Raw genomic sequence first — 20,518 nt, 5'->3', positions numbered from 1 at the left:
ATTTAAAGACTGGATTTTCCAAGCCTATTGACTTGAAATTACGCATAAGCCATGTCTCTGGAAACTGTGTCAAACACTTTTTGCAAACTTTTTTGCTTACTTTCTCATAATTAAGACATAAAGCATATTTGTTAACTTTTGTGAATATCTTGTGTCATCTTGACTCTGGATGTTAAACTAATGCAACTGTAGTTACTAGTGAAAACTTTGATCCCTTTTAAAAAATAGGTTCCACATCAGCCCTGCACCAATTTAGCCAGTCATCAAGAAAGTGTCTAAAAATTTGAAACCATGGCTTTGAAACGGTTCAATGTCCATATCATGGACTGGATTCCCCCCACCCCCACAATTTTCCTTTGCATACAGAGAGCTGAAGTAGTTATTTAATAAATTTGCCTTCGCCTTGTCCCCAGTCACCAACTAACGTGCGTTATCTTGTTTAGAGCCTACATTTTTGACCTGACATTTTTACTAATAAGAGATTTCAAGTGTACCTAAAATATTATAATTATCAATTTATTCTGGTGTACCCCGGTAATCTTCAATCATCTTGAAATTTAAATGAAAAAACAGGAATATCGGCGCAAGCATGAATAAATAAATGGATGGAAATAAATAAAAGCAGCTGACACCAAGGTAAAAAATATGTAAAACCCAATGTAAAACTGATAGTGAAAAGTGCAGCGCTAAAACAATAAGACAATAAAACATCAATGGATAAATGAAAAGTCTATGAATGGCACGCAGTAGTCTTGTAAAAAAGAGGAGAAAACAGTCCAATAAGAAATCCCAATGAAAGTGCTCAGTGCTGATCAGTAAACAGGACACAAGTGCTTGTTCAGTGCAATCCTTCACCAGAGGTGCTAGCCTCTCACCTGTAGGCTGTGAAAAGACAGCCTTAAAAGTACACTCCCAGCAATGTGAAAATCCTGACCAGGACAGCAATCACAGAGGGCATCTCTCCCTTTTGTAAAGGTGTTCACAACGATCCCCATGTAATAAAAAGGGGGCAGACCATAGTGCAATATGTTTCAAACACCACAATTTATTAATAAAACAAATGGACAGCCTCTTACTTCAAGGTAATGCAAAAACGAGCAGTACAGCAATCCAGCTGGTCTCCAGACAGAGCGGAACGCTCTGCTGACAGGGGCTACGAGTGACGTCACGATCTCCTCTCCCTTGCGCACGCGTATCGTCCGTGGGCGGGACTTCCTCAGCGTATCAATCTTGAAATTTGCAAACTTGCTTTGCAGCGCTCCACACACACACACACACTTACTGTCTTGAATTCTTTGATGCATATTCACTATGCCCTGTTGATAAGCACTGCTGTGTTAAACAATTCAGAGCCTATCTTCTGAACTACAGAGGTGCTGAAAGGAAGAGTCTCAGGAGGCAGAGTCAGTACAGGAATCACTGTTTGCTGGTAGCAAGGTACCATGTGATATGTAGTCCTTAAAATTTAAACTAAATAGCAGAGGAGAAGTGGCAAAGCATGCAAGGAGCCCAAGAAGTTGTGGAAAGAGTTGGCCAGAAAACAATCAATGTTCACAACATGAAATCAGAGTCTTCAAGTATATATTATAAATCCTTATATTGGATTGTCAAAAAAATAACTGTATTCTGTGACCACAATTTTCCTTTAAAAATTTTTTGGGGTTTGTCTTATTTTTTTCGCAATCTATCGTTTATTGAATTCTTGCGGCCTTAATTTCCTTCTTGCATACTTTGTTAAATTCTATTCTAAATTCTAACTTTTCAAATAAGTGTTTTTGTGTTTTTTTGGTTTTGTGTTTTTTTTTTTTTTTTAGCCACACACTGTTTTTAATCGAACCTTTTTGTTTTTTTATGTTCTGCTTTTTTTATTTTCCAAGAAATTCTGAGACTGCGCCAAACTGAGTGGACACAGTTCCACACAGTTGAAAAAGTAAATACAATACAAATGACCGTTCACCACTAGAAAAGTTTATAAGGTATCCATTAGGGGTGCACCTTTTCACTGGTCTCACTATTCGATTCGATTACGATTAGCGATTTGATCCAATTCCGCGATGCATGACAATTACTGCCCATGGTTTTTATCCAAAAATTCAAGCAGTCAGAATAACAATTTTTATTTTCATCTGCTCTTAAAAAAGAAAAAAAAAAAGGTCACTTCCCTGCATATAGCAAAGTCTGAATACAGCAGACAACAGTATTTATTTACAACAGTAAATACTATGGCATCCAACTGTTGTAGTAATGCAGTTTACGTCTTCATAAAATAAAATATTTGAATGTAAACATTAACCTGTCTAAACCTTAAAAAAAAAAAAAAGCAAAGATCGTGGCCAAGCTTACAAAACAAGACCTAATCCCCTTATTGCAATAAATTCCAGGTGTGCTACAACCTGTATGATCTTCAAAACGGCACTTCTTGACTGGCAGAAAACGTTACCTGCACTCTAACACGATAATTCCTGTACCTGAAACCAAGCCAGGCCACCATTAGAGAAAGGAAAATCCTTGACAAAATAGTCAATTGAAGCCCAAAACCTTATGGAATCACAAATATACACAATACCAAAAAAAGCACACGTCAGTGAATCTGAATCATGAGAAAGAGTTGGCAGTTTGGCACATGAGGGTCAGGTCATGGGTGTTTGTGTTTTTTTTTTTTTTTTTCTCCATCGTTCATTGACAGACGCAGCTTCATATCCTCTCAGTCATTGGGTTATGCTCCTCCCTTCAGGAATAGGACATTAGGCAGGAAAAAGCTTTCACCACTCCTACGGGGCTGTCCCTGCAGGCATAACCCCACACACTCTGCTACAGCCCTTAGTTTGTTTCTGCCTAGTTTAGGAGTAGGACTTGGTTCACTGCTGGGATTTCGGTCTTCGCTGTTATATTTTTGGGAACCTTTTTTTGTAATTCATTCTTTTAGAGTTCCTGGAGAACTACAGACAACAGCCGGCTGGGTTTCGGACTGTATATTCTAGATCCTTAAGGTCTCCCAGCCTTGCCAGCGAGCGTGAGCAGGTTATAATCCAGCACTAGGCTCGCCACTACAGAGCCCCGATGGATGGGGATGAGCCCGCGAGTGGACTGTATCGTTGGGATGCTAATGACCTGGAATGCCCTGAGTCGCATCGTACCCCTTGAGGGGGGGGGGGCGGGAGTCTGTTTGGAGTGGCACCGACCTGATTCCGTGGTATGGTGAGTAAGTGTCCCCCCAATTTTCTGGCGGTCTCGAGGTGGACATGGGCCCCTCCATGGAATAGTCGGACCCTCGGGTATCCCTCGATTCCCCTGGCCTCTCGGGTATTCTCCTCCCCTTAGCTGCTCCCCCCCCCCCCCATACAGATTCCTACCTTTGGGGGGCGAATATATTGCAGCTGTTCTGCAGGGGGGGGGGGGGGCGTTTTCTCTGGTGGACCATCCAATGCCTTTGTTTGCTGACCCCCCCCCCCCCCCCCATGGGTCCTGGAGATCGCATGGCTTGCCATGGGGGCCGCCATTTTGCTGTAGACTTGCCCTGCATTAGTGTCAGAATCCCTCATTGTAATTTATGGGCAGCCATTTTCTAAATTTTCCCATAGGAGTGCATGGGGCAGCCATTTTCTTGTGGACCACGGTGCTGGACAGCCTTGGCAGGCATCGGACACTCTAGGCATAACTCAGGTGCTTTCACTTCCTGTGTCAGATTGGTCTTTCTGCTGTACAGATCGTTCCTGCAAGCCCCCTGATCGGTTTGGTAATGTTTTTTTGGGGTCTCTTGTTGGTTTTCTCACACACACTGCTAACAGACTGTGTTAGGCTGGGACTTGCTGTAGCAGCAGTGCGATCGCGTTTTTTAAAGTGACACTACATCTTTTTAAATTTAGTGTAAATGGAGTCCCAGGAAAAAAAATTTCACCTACAGACCCCCTCAGTGCGACTGCGGAACCTTCTGGGTCGCAGCCCTGTCAGCTTTTTACAGCAGTTTTAGAAAGCATAGTGTCAAAAGTGGATTTAGTATTAAAAAGTAACAGCTGTAAGCGCTTTTTGCCTTTGCCTCCTTCTGTTGTATCTTCAGATTCAGAGGCAGATGTGGCCGCCGCAGACACACCCCACCCTGGTGGCTCTGTGTCATTGCATTCTGATGGCAAAGGGGACCTGTCCTCGTCAGCCGCTGCGTGGGAAAGGGCATTGGTGGAAGCACTTATAGTTTCAGTGCGAGAAACTTTAAAAATGGCGTATGAGTCTACAGTGTCAGGAACGTAGGTGTCCTTTGGCACCCGCAAATCCCAGAAATTCGGGGGGCAAAGTGTTCCCCTGTCCGTAAATTTTTGACAAAATTGTCTATGTGCAGTGGGGCGCATCAAGCACGTTAGTGGTGCCAAAGCGGTTTAAACGCCGTAATCCCTTCGTGGATGATTTCTTCCCTCGATGGACCGTGCCACCAAGGGTGGATCATCCAGTTTCCAGACTGAATAGGTCTACTGTGGTCCCAGTGGAAGAATCGCCTGCCTTTACGGACCCCGTTGATTGACAGATTGAGTCTCTGTCCCACCATATACATGTGTTAGCGGGGTCAATATTGAAACCAACTTTTGTGACCACCCTGGTGTCACAGACCGTCACTGAATGGGTGAAGTTACTAAAAGGTGTCTTGTAAACGGAACAGCTCTCCCCGGGGCTGATTGAGCTCTTGGATCAAATGGCTGAAGCCCTTCTGTATATGTGATGCATCGCTGGATACGGCTCCACTGGTAGCCAGTGTGTCCGTGATGGGGATTGCTATTAGACGCATGGTGTGACTAAAAAAACGGTCTGTGGACCAGGTTTCCAAAAAGGCTCTTTCTGACCGTCCCTTTACTTGGGAACAGGTTGTTTGGATTCTCCCTGGATGAGTTGATCAAAGGCCTTACAGGTGGGAAGAGTACTTTTCTCCCTCAATCCTCTAAGTACAAGGCACCACGTGCTAGACGGGGGCCTTCTTTTACTGCTCATAGGTGGCTTTTTCATACCTCCGGGTCGCAAGAAAAAAGAGAGCCATTCAGGTCTTCTGGGAATTCCAAGAAGACATGGTCAGGTAAACCGAATACAGGCAAATGTGGATCTGCAGACAAATCCTTGTCTGCATGAAGGGGCGCCACCACCTGTGGTGGGGGGATGTCTTTGCTTCTTTCCAGAACCATGGACTTCCTTGTTTCAGGACAAATGGGTTCACAAACTGATCCGATCAGGGTACAAGATCGAATTCCAGTCTCGACCGTCGGACAGGTTCTTCCCGTCCAATCTGCGCCGATCTCAAGACTGTTTAATGGATCGCCGAGAGGCGGTACAAGATCTGCTGTCGCAAAAGGGTGGTTGTGTCTGTTCCCTCTCAGGAACATTTTCAATGGGGTTTTATTCAAACCTGTTTACTGTGTCCAGGAAGGAAGGCAAAGTGCGTCCATTCCTGGACTTCAAGGCTTTGAACCGCTTTGTGTAGGTACAGAGTTTTCGAATGGAGTCCATTCGCACGGTAGTGGCGTCCCTACACCAGGGAGAATTTTTGGCCTCCATAGATATCAAGGACGCATATCTACACATCCCTATCTACGCTGGACACCAGCGTATTCTCAGCTTCGCTATAGGAGAGGGGCATTAAAAATTGGTGGCGTTACCCTTTGTGCTCGCCTCCGGCCCCAGGGGCTTTACCAGGGTGCTGGCTCCGGTTTTGGCATTACTGCGCCAATGGGGGATTTTGGTTCTGGGGTACCCGGACGATCTCCTATTGAGGGCGGACTCTCATTCAGCCCTGTTGGACGACTTGACTGTCATCACAAAATCTGCCCTGATACCTTCAATGAGACTGGATTATCTGAACCTGACTCTGGACTCCGCTTTGGCAAGGGTCTTTCTTCCCCCGGACAAGTTGCAAAAATTGCAGAGGGAGATCCGTTTGTTGTTCGCAAACAATCTGTCCTCTCTGCGGACTTTGCGTGTGGGCCTTGTGTCTTATGATATCAACCTTCGAGGCAGTTCTGTTTGCTCAGTTCCACACAAGACCCTTACAAAAGGAGATTCTCGTAAAATGGAACAAGGATCCAAAATCTATGGATACTGTGATTCAGTTGAGTCGCAACAGAGTCTTCTCTTCTGTTATGGCTTCACTCATCAGCACTTCGCCAAGGTAAGTCCTTCCTGCCGTTTTATTGGACGGTGGTTACCATGGATGCCAGCCTGTGAGGCTGGGGAGGAGTGCTGGGTAAACTCTGCGCTCCTGGACAGTGGAAGAGTCCAAGCTGCTGATAAATATCTTGGAGCTCAGAGCAATAAAGCTTTGCCTGAGTTGTTGTGCGGCTCGTTTGCAAGGTTGCCCGGTCCGGGTTAAATCGGATAATCCAAGATTCTGGATTGGGTGCAGAAGTTTGTCCCATCTCTTTCTGCTGTGCACATCCCAGGGATCGAGAACTGGCAGGAGGATTACCTGAGTCGTCAGGTGTTGGATCAGGGGGAGTGGTCCCTGCACCCAGAGGGGTTTCACTTCCTGTGTGTCTGGTGGGGGGACACCTGATGTCGACCTGCTTGTTTTTTAACTTAAGAAGGTTCAGAGGTTTGTGGCCAGGTCAAGGGATCCTCTGGCCGCACGCCACAGACGCAGCGGTGGCTCCTTGGGGTCAGTATCGGCTGATCTATGCCGTTCCCTCCGCTGAAACTCCTGCCGAAGCTGCTGCGCATAATAGAGGTGGAAGGGATTCCAGTCATTCTAGTGGCCCCAGCCTGGCCTCGCCGGTCTTGGTACGCAGACCTGGTAAGGTTGGTCACTGATGCTCCTTGGAGGTTTCCTCTCAGCGAAGATCTGCTAAAAGGCCGATCTTCCATCCTTTTTTACAGTCGCTGGCTTATACGCCTGGCTGTTTAAAGCCAGGTATTGAAGGACAGAGGTCTTTCTGACTCTGTGATTCCTACACTGTTGAAGGCCAGGAATTCTACTTCCAGGAAGATCTATCATCGTACATGGATATCGTACATTTTATGGTGTGAATCATTGAAAGTGCACCCTTGCTTGTTTTCGATAGCTAGGGTTTATGACTTTTCTTCAAAAAGGGGGTTGAACAGCATTTGGCTTTGGGCACTATCAAAGGCCAAGTCTCGGCTTTGGCTGTGTTTTTCCAACTTTTTAGCTACACATGCCCCGATTCGCACTTTTTATTCAGGGAGTGCGTCATATGCCCCCCCTGAGGCTAACCCCGTTACCTCAGTGGGATCTGAATTTGGTGTTATCGGTTCTTTTTGAGAACATTAGGGAGATTCCCCTGCTTACATTATCTCAGAATAATGGCCGCAGGGTGTCTGAACTGGTGGCGTTGTCTTTGGTCCACAGAGATAAAGTGGTACTTCGACCTAATCAGTCACTTCTTCCTAAGGTGCTTACTGATTTCCATTTAAATGAAGACATTGTGCTGCCTTCACTCTGTCCTAAGCAAATGAATCCCAAAGAAATTGCTTTGCATTCTTTGGATGTGGTTCGGGCTATTAGAGCTTACCTGGCGGCTGCTAAATCTTTCAGGAAATCAGATTTTTTGTCCTTACCGAAGGACCTAGAAAAGCATTGGCTGCGTCTGCTGCGACCATATCCAAATGGATCAGACAAACGGTGGTTCAGGCTTATTCACTGAAGGGTCAGGTTCCTCCTTTCCCGGTGAAGGCGCATGCTACTAGAGCGCTGAGTGCCTCTTGGGCTTTACACCATCAGGCGTTAGTGATGCAAGTTTGCAAGGCGGCAACCTGGTCGTCAGTGCACGCGTTTACAAAATCCTACAAGGTAGATAACGCTTTAAACACCAGTATCCTTTTCCTGAAAAGGTTTCCAACCGTTGGACAGTGCCATCTAAAATGGACCATCCCATTTCAAGATTAAACAATTCTACTCTTGTGCCTGTGGAGGATACCCCAGTTTTTTCAGATCCAGTAGACAGGCGGGTGGAATCCCTTTCCCGCCTTCACCTGCTAGCGGGTTCCATTTTGAAACTGTGCTAGTCTCAGACGGTGACTGAATGGATTAGGGGTTTGCGGGAGTCTTTGGACCCTGAGACTGTTCCTCCAGGACAGCTGGAACTGTTGGACCAGGTGATCCAGGCTCTGGTGTTTCTGTGTGATGCGTCTATGGATGCGGCTCCCCTGGTGGCCAGGGTCTCGGGCGTGGGTATTGTTTTAAGACGCATGGTCTGGTTAAAAAGCTGGTCGGCTGACCAAGCTTCTAAAAAAAGCCTTAGCTGATCTCCCCTTTCTGGGAGACAGGTTGTTTGTTTGGCAACTCCTTGGATAAATTGATCAAGGGCCTGACTGGCGGGAAGAGTCCTTTTCTTAATCCTCCAAGGGTAAGACACCCCCTCCTAAGTGGGGTTCCTCCTTTTTCTGCTCATGAACGTTTTTTTTCGTGCCTCTGGGGTGCAAGAAAAGGGTAAGCCGTTCAGAACTTCTGGAGGTGCTAAGAAACCCTGGGGCAAGTCCAATGCCGGTCAGTCCGGTGCTGCAGACAAGTCCTCTTCAGCATGAAGGGGCGCCCTCACCCGTCTTAGGGGTGGGGGACAGGGACGTCTGCGCTTCTTTCAGGAACCCTGGACTTCCTTCGTTCAGGATGAACGGGTTTGCGAACTTGTTTGTTCCAAGTACAAGATCGAATTCTTGTCCCGGCCAGGGGACAGGTTTTTTCCAGTAAAATCTTCACCTGTCTCCAGAGCGTTTGATTGATCTGTGGGAGGCCGTGCGAGATCTCCTGGCTCAAGGGGTGATTGTGCCAGTTCCCCAACAGGAATGCTCTCAAGGTTTCTATTCAAACATGTTCACCGTGCCCAGAAAGGAGGGCAAGGTGTGTCCAATCCTGGACCTCAAGGCTCTGAACCGCTTTTTGCGGGTGCAGAAATTCCGAATGGAGTCCATTCAGTCGGTGGTGGCATCTTTGAATCGGGGGGATTTTCTGGCTTCCATCGATTTCAAAGATGCATATCTCCACGTCCCCATATTTTAGGGGCATCAGCGATTCCTCCGCTTCTCGGTGCCAGAGGAGCACTTTCAATTCGTGATGTTACCCTTTGGTCTTGCCTCGGCTCCCAGAGTTTTTACCAAGGTCCTAGCCCCTGTGCTGGCCTTGTTGCGTTGAGGTATCTCCATTGTGGGGTATCTGGACGATGATCTGTTGCAAGCAGTTTCCCATTCGGATCTGCTGGAGAACATCTCCATCACAATTCGGACCCTTCAGGAGTTCGGGTGGACGATCAATGTCACCAAATCGGCCCTGACTCCGTCTGTGTGGGTCACCTATCTGGGGCTGATCCTCGACTCCTGGCGAGGGTCTTCCTTCCCTTGGAAAAGCCTCAGAAGTTGCAAAGGGCGGTCCAATTGCTGATGGATGCCAATCAGTCCTCCTTGCGGGCTTGCATGAGGGCCCTGGGTCTGATGGTCTCGACCTTCGAAGCAGTCCCGTTTACTCAGTCTCACACGAGACAGCTGCAGAAAGAGATTCTGTCACAATGAAACAGAGATCCTCGGTCATTGAACCGGAAGATTCGGTTGAGCCATCTCACGAAGTCGGCTTTCTTGGTGGATCCAGTCACCTGTCCTGTGCCATGCCAAGTCCTTCCTGCCGGTGTTTTGGAAGGTGGTCACCATGGTGACGCTAGCCTATTAGGCTGGGGTGGAGTGCTCAGGGGACTTGGGCGTGGGAAGAGTACCTTACCGATCAATATTCTGGAGCTGAGAGCGATCAAGCTCTGCCTGCTTCACAGGACGAGTCGGCTACACGGCTCTCCGGTTCGGGTCCAGTGTGACAATGCCACGGCGGAGGCTTACATCAATCGTCAAGGGGGCACCAGGAGTGCCCTGGCAGCCAAGGAGGTGGTCGAGATTCTGGTATGGGCGGAACACAATGTTCCGGTTCTTTACGCAGTCCACATCCCAGGTGTGGAGAATTGGCAAGCGGATTATCTGAGTCATCAGGTGTTGGATCGGGGAGTGGTCCCTGCATCCGGAGGTGTTTCATCTCCTGTGTGTCCAGTGGGGGACCCCGGACGCGGATCTGTTTGCGTCTCACCTCAACAGGGAAGTATAGAGATTTGTGGCCAGGTCTCCGGATCCTCCGGCCGACACCACAGACGCTCTGGTGGCTCTTTGGAGTCAGTATCGCCTGATCTTTGCCTTCCCTCCGCTTGTTCTCCTGCCAAGGTTTCTTCACAGGGTGGCGATGGAAGGGATTCTGGTCTTTCTGGTGGCACCAAACTGGCCTCTGCGGTCTTGGTATGCAGAGCTGGTAAAATTGGTCGTGGATCCTCCATGGCGTCTTCCTTTGCGGGAAGATCTACTATCTCAAGGACCAATCTTCCATCCTGCTTTACGGTCGCTAGCTTTAAAGGCTTGGCTGTTGAAAGTAAGGTGTTGAGGGATAGAGGTCTTTCTGATTCAGTGATTCCTACCCGTTTGAAGGCCAAGAAGTCGACACCTAGGAAGATCTATCATCGTATGTGGAAATCGTACATTTCTTGGTGTGAATCGCTGCAGCTGCACCCTCTCGTTTTCTATAGCTAAGGGTTTTGGCCTTTTTACTAAAAGGGGTTGAGCAGCGCTTGGCTTTGGGTACTATCAAGGGCCAGGTTTCAGTTTTGGCTATTTACTTCCAATGTCCGTTGGCTACTCATAGATTGATTCGCACCTTCATTCAGAGGTCTCATCATCTGGCCCCTCCAAGGAGAACCCCGTTACCGCCGTGGGATCTTAATATGGTTTTGTCTGTTCTTTAAAAAGCCTCCTTTTGAGAATATTAGGGAGATTTCTCTTATTTTCTTTGTCGCAGAAGGTTGCCTTCCTAAAGGCTATCACTTCGTCCTTTGTTCCTAAGGTGGATGTGGTTCAGGCAATCAGGGTTCATCTGACGGTTACGGAGTCCTTCAGGTAGTCGGACTCTCTCTTTTGTCCTGGACGGTCCTCGCAAAGGATTGGCTGCGTCCGCTTCAACCATTTCGAGATGGATCAGGCAGACGGTTGTTCAGGCTTATTTGATCAAGGGTCAGGTTCCTCCTTTCCCTGTGAAGACTCATTCTACTAGAGCGCTGAGTGCCTCTTGGGCTTTTCGCTATCAACTTGTACAAGTTTGGAAGGCAGTGATTTGGTAGTCTGTGTACACCTTTACCAAATTTTACAAGGTGGATTTGTTGGCTTCTTCAGATGCCTCTTTTGGCCGCAAAGTTGTTTTGCAGGCTGCTGTTTCATAAGAGAATGTTTGTACTTCTCTTCTGGGTCTTTTATCTGGGTGAGCTCCTGTTGTTTTGGTTGAGCTCCATGTTGCCCGGTTGGCTACGTTTAGCCTTTTGGAGTTGACGTTACTGTCTGGTTGCGTTTTCCCACCCCTCATGCCTATACTGATTTGGGACGTCCCATTCAGCTCATGGAGAAGAGGCTGCGTCTGTTGATGGGACTTTAGAGAAAATATGATTTTTGTAAGATCTTAGCATAAAATCTTTTTATCTGATGTCCATCGACAGACGCAGCACCTGCCCCTCTGTGGTTGGTTCTGTTGTCTTCACTGCTTTTAAACTAAACTGATGTGCTTGGTTGTGCAGTGGGAGTTTATGCCTGGAGGGACAGCCCCCTGGGCCTGTGTATTCAAATTTTCCTGCCTTGACCACTCCTGATGGGAGGAGCATAAACCCACTCAGCTCATGGAGATGAGGCTGCGTCTGTTGATGGACATCAGAGAAAAAGATTTTATGGTAAGATCTTATAAAAATCATATTTTTTTCCAAAATGGAGTCCCAGAATAAAATTCCACCTGCAGACCCACTAAACGACTGCGGGACCCTCCGGTTCACAGTTGCAGCCAGAAATAGCAGTTTTTTTAGCAAAGCCTGATGTCAAAAGTGGAATTTGTCTTTTCCGGTGATGCCAGCTGCAAATGTCCTCTCCCCTTACCACCATTGGCAGGGTCCTCAGACTCTGAGATGGATATGGTGGCTGCAGACCACCTTGAGGGGTCGGTGTCTTCACATTCTGACGGTAAAGAGAACCTGTCCTCATCAGCTGCCGCATAGGAACGCGCATTGGTGGAAGCCCTGATAGTTTCCTTGCTGGAAACTTTAAAAAAGGCTGATGAACCCACAGCGCCGGGTACGCAGGTGTCTTTTGGCTCCCGCAAATCCCATAGGTCGAGCAAGGTGTTCCCTTGTCCAGAATTTTTTCACACTATTGTGGATGAGCAATGGGGACGCATTAAGCACATGTTGGTGGTACCTAAGTGGATTTTCCGGTGGCCAGGTTGAATAAAGTGACTCTGGTACCAGTGGAAGAGTCTCTAACTTTTGCGGATCCCATGGATAGACGGGTGGAGTCCTTGTCCCGCACGTGGTAGCAGGTCACATGTTAAAGTCTACCTTTCTGAACGTTCTGTTGGCGCAGACTGCTACTGAATGGGTGAAGTTACTTAAAAGTAACTTGGAAGCTGAACGGCTTCCCCCGGCAGTGCTGGAACTGATGGACCAGTTGGCTCAAGCCCTGGTGTTCATGTGTGATCCGTCCCTGGATGTAGCCCCATTAGTGGCCAGAGCTTCGGCAATGGGGATTGCTATTAGGCGCATGGTGTGGCTAAAGGGCTGGTCTGCCGACCAAGCCTCCAAAAAGGCCCTGACTGATCTTCCTTTCACAAGAGAGAGGCGGTTTGGATCCTCTCTGGATGAGTTGATCAAAGGCCTCACTGGGGGGTAAGAGTACTCTTCCTCAATCCTCTAAGGGCAAGGCACCACCTGTTAGATGGGGGTCTTCTTTTGCTGCTCGTAGGGAACCAGTTCATACCTCAAGGTCGCAAGCGACGGTAATCGGAGACGGACCAGGCCGGATCTGCAGAGAAGTCTGCGTGATGGGGCGCCCTCACCCGTTTCTGGGATGGGGGGATGTCTTTGATTCTTTCCGGAGCCGGGTTCCTCTCAAGTACGCTCTATAGGGGATTCCGCGTTGGTGAGGGACTTACCTCCCTCGGACAAGCTGCAAAAGTTACAGGGCACTATCCGTTTGCTGTTGGCAGTCTTTCTTTTCTGCGATATTGCAGAGGCTCAGGGCAATACGGTTTGGCAAGATTTTCCTGTCCGGATTCAATCGGCCTATGCCGCAGCTGTGGCTTATTGTGATTTCCATGGGGGCACCAAGTGTGCCTTGGTGGCCTTGGGAGTGGTTCCCTCACCTGGAGGCTTTTTCATCTCCTGTGTGTCCTGGGGGGGGGGGGGGACCCAAGATCATCAATTTGTTTGCTTCTTGCCTCACCTAGACGGTTCAGAGGTTCGTAGCCAGGTCTCTGGATCCTCTGACCGACGCCAAAGATGCACTGATGGCACCTTGGGGTCAGTACCGACTGAGCTATGCTTTCCATACTTTGCATCTCCTGCCGAGACTTTTACACAGGATAGGGGGGAAGGAATTCTGGTCATTCTGGTGGCCCCAGACTGCCCTTGCTGGTCTTGGTACGCAGATCTGACAAGGTTGGTCACCGATGCTCCTTGGAGACTTTCTCGCTGGGAAGATCTGCTGTCTAAGTGCCTAATCTTTCATCCTGCTTTACAGTCGCTGTCTTTAACGGCATGGCTGTTGAAAGCCAGGTGTTGAGGAATACAGAATTCGGGGTTATATCAGCGCAAATGGATGTTGAATATCAAATAAAAGCAGCTATATTCTCAGGACAAAAAACAACTCCCGTATCAAAGTAAAATGCAAAATAGAGCAGCGCTAACAGAATGATGTAGATAAAGCAGCTTCAAATGATGAAAGAAGAAGAACTAATAGTCCATGCAATGCCCGTGAGGAAAAAAGGTGACACACACTCCTGGGTAGAAGAAACAGGTGCGCTAGTGCACTCACGACCACCATCTTCTGAAATGGCCTCTCACCTTAAACCTGTATGTCATAAGCGTATACCATCCGGGCAATCAAGGAACGGTCATTACCAAGACGGACTCAATGGATCAGTCACTCCATATCCACAAAGCCAACAGTATCCCTGGATGAGCTCTGGACGCCAGTTCCACTCAAGACCATGTAAATGGGAACATAAGATCGGGCAAGCCCATAGTGTGATACTGACAAAACTTTTATTGATGAAGCACACAGAAAGACAGCCTCTTACTTGGTAGTTGATAAAAAACAGCATGTACTATTACAGCGATGTCAGGGGGGTCCTGCAGGTAACCTCGCCGAAATTTCCAAACAGCAGCGGGTGACGTCAATGGCTCCGCCTTCCCCCCCGGACGCGTTTCATCCCCCAATGGGTGGTATCTGTTCTCCAAATGCCTCCTTTTCAAAGACTTCGGGGGCTTTCGCTGCTGTCCTTGCCTCAGAATGTTGCCTTCTTGGTGGCTATCACTTCTGCCCACAGAGTGTCTGACTGGCGGCGTTGTCTTGCCGATCACCTTATCTGGTGGTACATAGAGAAAAGGTGGTATTTTTTTAACTTAATCGGTCGTTCCTTCCTAAGGTGGTTTCTGATTTTCATCTGAATGAAGATATTGTATTGCCTTCACTTTGTCTTAAACCTCAGCATCTGATGAAGCATGCTTTGGATTCTTTGGCTGTGCTTCCGGCGATCAGGGTCTATTTACAGACCACTGAGTCCTTTAAAAAATTGGACGCTCCCTTTGTCCTTCTTGATGGACCTCGTAAGGGTATGGCCGTGTCTACTACGACCATTTCCAGATGGATCAGGCAGATGGTGGTACAAGCCTATTCACTGAAGGGTCAGGTTCCTCCTTTCCCAGTGAAGGCTCACTCTATGAGAGCGCTGATTGTCTCTTGAGCTTTTTGCCATCAGACGTCGGTGCTACAAGTTTGCTAGGTAGCAACTTGTTCGTCGGTGCATATGTTTACTAAATTCTATAAGGTAGATATGTTGGCATCCGCAGATGCTTCTTTTGGCCGCAAAGTTTTGCAGGCTGCAGTTAAAGAGAGAATTCCTTTTGTTTCTCTTTGAGGGTTCCATTGTTTCCGGGTGAGCTCCAGTTGTTCCTGGTTGAGCTCTATTTTACCTGGTTGGCTACTTTAGCCATTGGGGAATTCAGTTTTTTGTTTCTGTACTGTTCCCACTCCTCATGATATACAGTACTGCTTTGGGACATCCCTATTAATCTATGAATAGGAAGAGCTGCGTCTGTTGATGAACTATAGAGAAAACTGGATTTTTATAAGAACTTACTGTAAAATCCTGTTCTCTGAAGTTCATCGAAGCAGCACCCACCCCTCTATTTCTGAGTTATGGGGTTTTCTTCTAATACTGCTTGCAACCAAACTGAGAAGAGCAGAGGTTATGCCTGCTGGGACAGCCCCCAAAGGCGTGGACAATTTCAGAGAAAAGGATTTCATGGTAAGTTCTTACAAAAATCTATTTTTTTTTATTTTTTCCTGACATATTGGTGTTCTATCTTTCACTTGGATTCTGTTGCACTAGTAAATACAGCTGGATAAAACAAAATCTGTCTTCATTTCAGGCTGCAGAATGTGATTTTCTATACCCACTGTAGTTGTGGTTTGTAGAAAATGTACCATAAAATTGTCTTGTAATAGGTTTATAAATTCCCACCCGTGTACAATGCACGCGGTTTTAGTGCAGCACCATTCACCAGTGGTATACTTTCAGCCTTGGCCACATGTGTTCCACCCTGGCTGCTGCCTCTTAAGCTAAATGGAATTCAGTTTGGGGGGTAGTAAAAATGCAGTTTAACTGAGTGGTTTTACTGTCCTGTGTACAAGAAATTGGTTCACATTTGTGTTGGGCGGTTCATTAATTTCAGTGGGCTGAATTTTTACCGAAAACGCACTTGTTCCTTATTATGGGTACTTCTGGTGGATGTCCCAGTGGCTATGTATGATCTATTGATCAAAATTTCTAGCCCTTGAGGAATTTTACTAAAAATAACATTTTTGTATTCACCATAAAATTTTTTCTGAGTTTAGGAATGCCACTCCCGCCCCTCGTGTTGTTGGGCCGTTTGCCAATGTTGTTTGGGTTCTTTGTAACGTCTGCTACTCGCTGATTCTCTGGCAGTTGTGGGGCTAGACCACTAAATGCAGCCATCCCCTTAGCTGCGGTTTACTTGTAACTAGCATTGTACCCTTGCAGATGGAACTATTAGCCACTGATTTTGATTGATCCATCAATGGCTGGGTACTTCAATGATCTATGAGAAGAATGTATAGTGAGTACAAAAATTAAAATTTTATTTTAATTACCTACTTTTTTTAAGCAAATTACTAGTTAACTGATTTTCAGAATGGCACTTTTGTTTCAAGTTAAATTTTAACTTTCACAAATCACTAATGCTGAATTTTTCTAACTTTTGCTTAATCCTTAGGCCAAGGATCTGCCCACATTAAAAGATAATGATTTCTTAAACGAAGGACAAAAATTGCATGTAGGTGAAGAGAACAAGAAGATGTTTCTTGAAAAGCTAAAAAAAGATGTGGAGGTGAGAGATGGCACTTTTATTGAAAAAGTGTAACTTTGGAATGTGTTAATGACCAACAGCAACATGCCTGTCAACTCAAAATACCTTGTATCAATTAGTCTAGCCATTGCTACAACAATTTGGAAAGATCAAAACACAATATTTCCATTCAATAAATCAATATGCTTCCATTTTCTAGAAGTAGATTTAATAACTTTTAGCCTGGGTTCACACTTCTGCAATGTGGTGTAAATTTGATGTTGGTTACTGTCCAGGGTGAGGTGTCAATTTATGTTGTGATTTGCAGTGTGGATGTGCAAACAAATTTGCATTGAACCATAGAAGTTCGCATCACACCCGCACCAAAGAACAGGTGTCTTTTTTTTTTTTTTCTACCCGCATCAAAATCGCAACACTGATATGTGAACCATAGATATCCATTCTATTCAAGAGACATGCGACTCTTGGGCTACCTAACCGCATCTAAACTGCTCAAGATTCGCAGCAGTGTTAACCCAGGCAGTATCCCTTTTCTAAAGCAAAAAGTCAGTCTCCTGCAGTCAGGTGCTGTGCTCAGGGAAAAGATACGTCTCAGACTGTTGACAGCGCCTAGGGTCTTGCTGCCCTCTCAGGACCATGTACATCCAAAAGTACTAAAGGAAAACGAAAACAAGAGAAGGGCACACCAACCTAGTGCAATTCCATTATAACATTTATAAATTGATAAATGAGGTATTGCACGTAATCACAAACGCATGTGGTGAATACGCATGACAAAAAGCCTTCAGAACTGTTGGATGCTCCAATGCTGCAGGGAGACCAGATGGTGTCCGTGAGGGCTAAGGCTGACTCGTTTCAAGGGAGAACCCTCTTCCTCGGAGCAAAAAAACAAATTTGGCTCTGAGGAAGAGGGTTCTCCCTTGAAACGCGTCCTTCTTAGCCATCACGGACACCATCTGGTCTCCCTGCAGCATTGTAACATTCCAACAGTCCTGAAGGCTTTTTGACGATACTGTTATTTGACATGCGTATTCACCACATGCGTTTGTGAGTATTGTGTGATGCCTCATTTTATCGATTTAATGCTCTAATGGAATTCCGCCGGGGTCGGTGTGCCCTTCTCTTCTTTTCCTTGTGGAAAAATGGAGAAGGATCTGGGAGTCTTGGTTGATGATAGATTAGGCAACAGCATGCAATGTCAAGCGGCAGCTGCCAAAGCCAGCAGAATATTAGCATGCATAAAAAAAAGGGATGTATTCCAGAGATAAGACTATAATCCTTCCACTTTATAAAACTCTGGTCCGACCGCATCTGGAGTATTATGTCCAGTTCTGGTCGCCAGTCCTCAGGAGGGATGTGTTGCAGCTGGAGAGAGTCCAGAGAAGGGCAACTAAACTGATAAGGGGATTGGAGGACCTTAACTATGAAGAGCGTCTGCAATCGCTCGATTTATTCTCCCTGGAGAAGAGACGTCTGAGGGGGGACATGATAGCAATTTATAAATATCTTAATGGGGATCTCAGCTTAGAAAAAAAGCTGTTCATTCGAAGGGATTGCATGAGGACTCGAGGACATACAATGCGATTAGAGGAGAAGCGTTTTAACCTCAGGCAACGAGGGGGGTTCTTTACTGTTAGGGCTACAAGATTGTGGAATTCTCTACCACAAGAGGTGGTTTCTGCGGGAAGTATGGTGGCTTTCAAAAGACTCTTAGACTTACATCTCAAGGATCAGGACATTAAGGGCTATGTGAGATGATTACAGCCACACACACCTACACAGGTTGAACTGGATGGACTATTGTCTTTATTCAACCTCACCTACTATGTAACTGTGTGTGTATGTATGTATATGTGTGTATATATATATATATATATATATATATATATATATATATATATATATATATATATATATATATATATATATATATTACACATAATACACTAAAGGCAAACCCACTGTGCACTAGAAGTGCCCTGCAAGTGTGCTTTGGAAGTACAGTCGCTGTAGATCGGAGGGGGACAAAAAATTACATTTTTGCTTGCACATGATTGGATGATAGAAATCAGCAGAGCCTCCCCTCATTTCAGATCTACTACTACACCAATAAAATGCTGACATATTGACGCTACAAGGCCCTAAAGTGTTACTAAACCCACAACAGTAAAATCGGTCTATAGATGCAGAATAACATGCTTGTTATACTCACTGTGTAACTTAAGTAATTAATCTTCTGCATTGTGTAAAGGCTGTGTGATTCTGTATGCACAGATCCTCCCCCTCCTGCACATTCACTCTGGGCAAGTTCAGATAAAACACAGTAAGTGTAGTTCAGCTGCGCACGCTCAGTTTGGTTTCGATTACTGGAAAGAAAGCTTCCTGGTTTTAGTGGAGCTAATCAGCTCACATGGTATTAACATCACACGTGGGCGTGTATACAGATCCTAAATGACAGCCTAGTCCCTCCCTCCTCCATGCCCAGTAACTACAGAACACTGGGGGGATGTTGCATCTTGATTGATGGATGCTCCACCTCCCATAAAAGCATGAGGACGCAGGCTATAGGGGATTTCAAGAGGCAGTGAAATCTCCTCCTACATGAACACTCTGGACTCGGACGGACCCTGCTGAGTATCACTTGACCGCAGTATACAGATCAGCTAACAAGGTGTATAGCTGCAGTATTTTAATGTAAATATATTATTTATAAGCTGTAAGCAGTGCGGGGCTGATGAACTTTTTTTTTTTTTTTATATTACTGGGTTTAGTAACACTTTAATCATAGCTAAGATTACATTGTTTTCTAGTGAGAAACATGTTACAGTACTATCTAGTTTGCTTTATTTGGAGATTTTGAATATTAATGAATAAAGTGTAGTAAGGATTGTAGTTGGACTTCATTGAGTTTGTGCAACTGAATTGCATGGAGGATAAACAGGAGCCCTGCTTTTTGCGTCCAACATCCCATGAGCTGTATTGACAGTGAGGTAAATTAATACTTTTTTTTTTTTTTTTTTTGTGTGTGCTCAGCACCTAGTGATGGCTGTGAGGAGAGAGATTGTAGTAATTTTTGAATAGTGGAAAAATAGTGAATCATCAGTTGGAGATCCATTCCTTCAATTTCACTGGCTGTGAGATTGTGTTTATCCTTTCACCATCCCTTCTCTTTCTACACACCTAAATGCTGTCTCTGTATGTGAAGTGTATATTAACCTTACACCTCTCTATCCTGCACAACTGCACATTAACACCTTCATCTCCATTCTGCCATTCTGTATGTGACCATCCCCTCCTCCCTCTGTGTATGACCTGTACAATAATTTAATCTAGTGTACCATTTCTAAGCTCCAATAAAACACAAATTATTCTTGTGCTACACCATCAGAATTCCGGGCTATATGAATAAAGCTGCCAACATTAATGTGGGTAATACCAAAATAAAAAATATAAAATGGAGAAATGGTATCGCTATACCCATACACTGTTGAAAACCTAAATATAATTAAAAAAATCTTATTTGTGATGAACACTATGTGAAAAACAACTGTCCATGCACACAGGCCAATCTGTAAGCAATATCCAAATTTTGACAACAAGTGCTTATAGTGCAAGGTGTAACATGTACAGTGCTTTGCGAATGTATTCGGCCCCCTTGAACTTTTCGACCTTTTGCCACATTTCAGGCTTCAAACATAAAGATCTAAAACTAATTTTTTGTGAAGAATCAACAAGTGGGACACAATCATGAAGTGGAACGAAATTTATTGGATATTTCAAACTTTTTTAACAAATAAAAAACTGAAAAATTGGGCGCGCAAAATTATTCAGCCCCCTTAAGTTAATACTTTGTAGCGCCACCTTTTGCTGCGATTACAGCTGTAAGTCGCTTGGGGTATGTCTCTATCAGTTTTGCACATCGAGAGACTGAAATTTTTGCCCATTCCTCCTTGCAAAACAGCTCGAGCTCAGTGAGGTTGGATGGAGAGCGTTTGTGAACAGCAGTTTTCAGTTCTTTCCACAGATTCTTGATTGGATTCAGGTCTGGACTTTGACTTGGCCATTCTAACACCTGGATATGTTTATTTGTGAAC

At 45.6% G+C, this 20,518-nt stretch overlaps 1 protein-coding gene across 2 annotated transcripts in view; it reads left to right on the top strand.

Moving 5' to 3' along the window:
• The window catches only part of LOC309567307 (phosphatidylinositol 5-phosphate 4-kinase type-2 beta), a 176,666-nt gene that overhangs the window by 86,215 nt on the left and 69,933 nt on the right, over positions 1-20,518 (top strand). The window contains exon 7 of one of the 2 annotated variants that reach the window (XM_082272716.1): positions 16,332-16,445. The exons of the other annotated variant lie outside the window; for it this stretch is intronic. Coding sequence (XP_082128842.1) covers positions 16,332-16,445 — 114 coding nt within the window. The remainder of the gene's footprint in view (positions 1-16,331; positions 16,446-20,518) is intronic. 2 annotated transcript variants of the gene reach the window in all.

Source organism: Pelophylax lessonae (genome assembly GCF_965119305.1).
Source record: "Pelophylax lessonae genome assembly, chromosome: 11".
NCBI classification, from domain to species: domain Eukaryota; kingdom Metazoa; phylum Chordata; class Amphibia; order Anura; family Ranidae; genus Pelophylax; species Pelophylax lessonae.
Note: the sequence above shows the minus strand (reverse complement) of the source record. Positions and strands in the feature narration are given on the sequence as shown.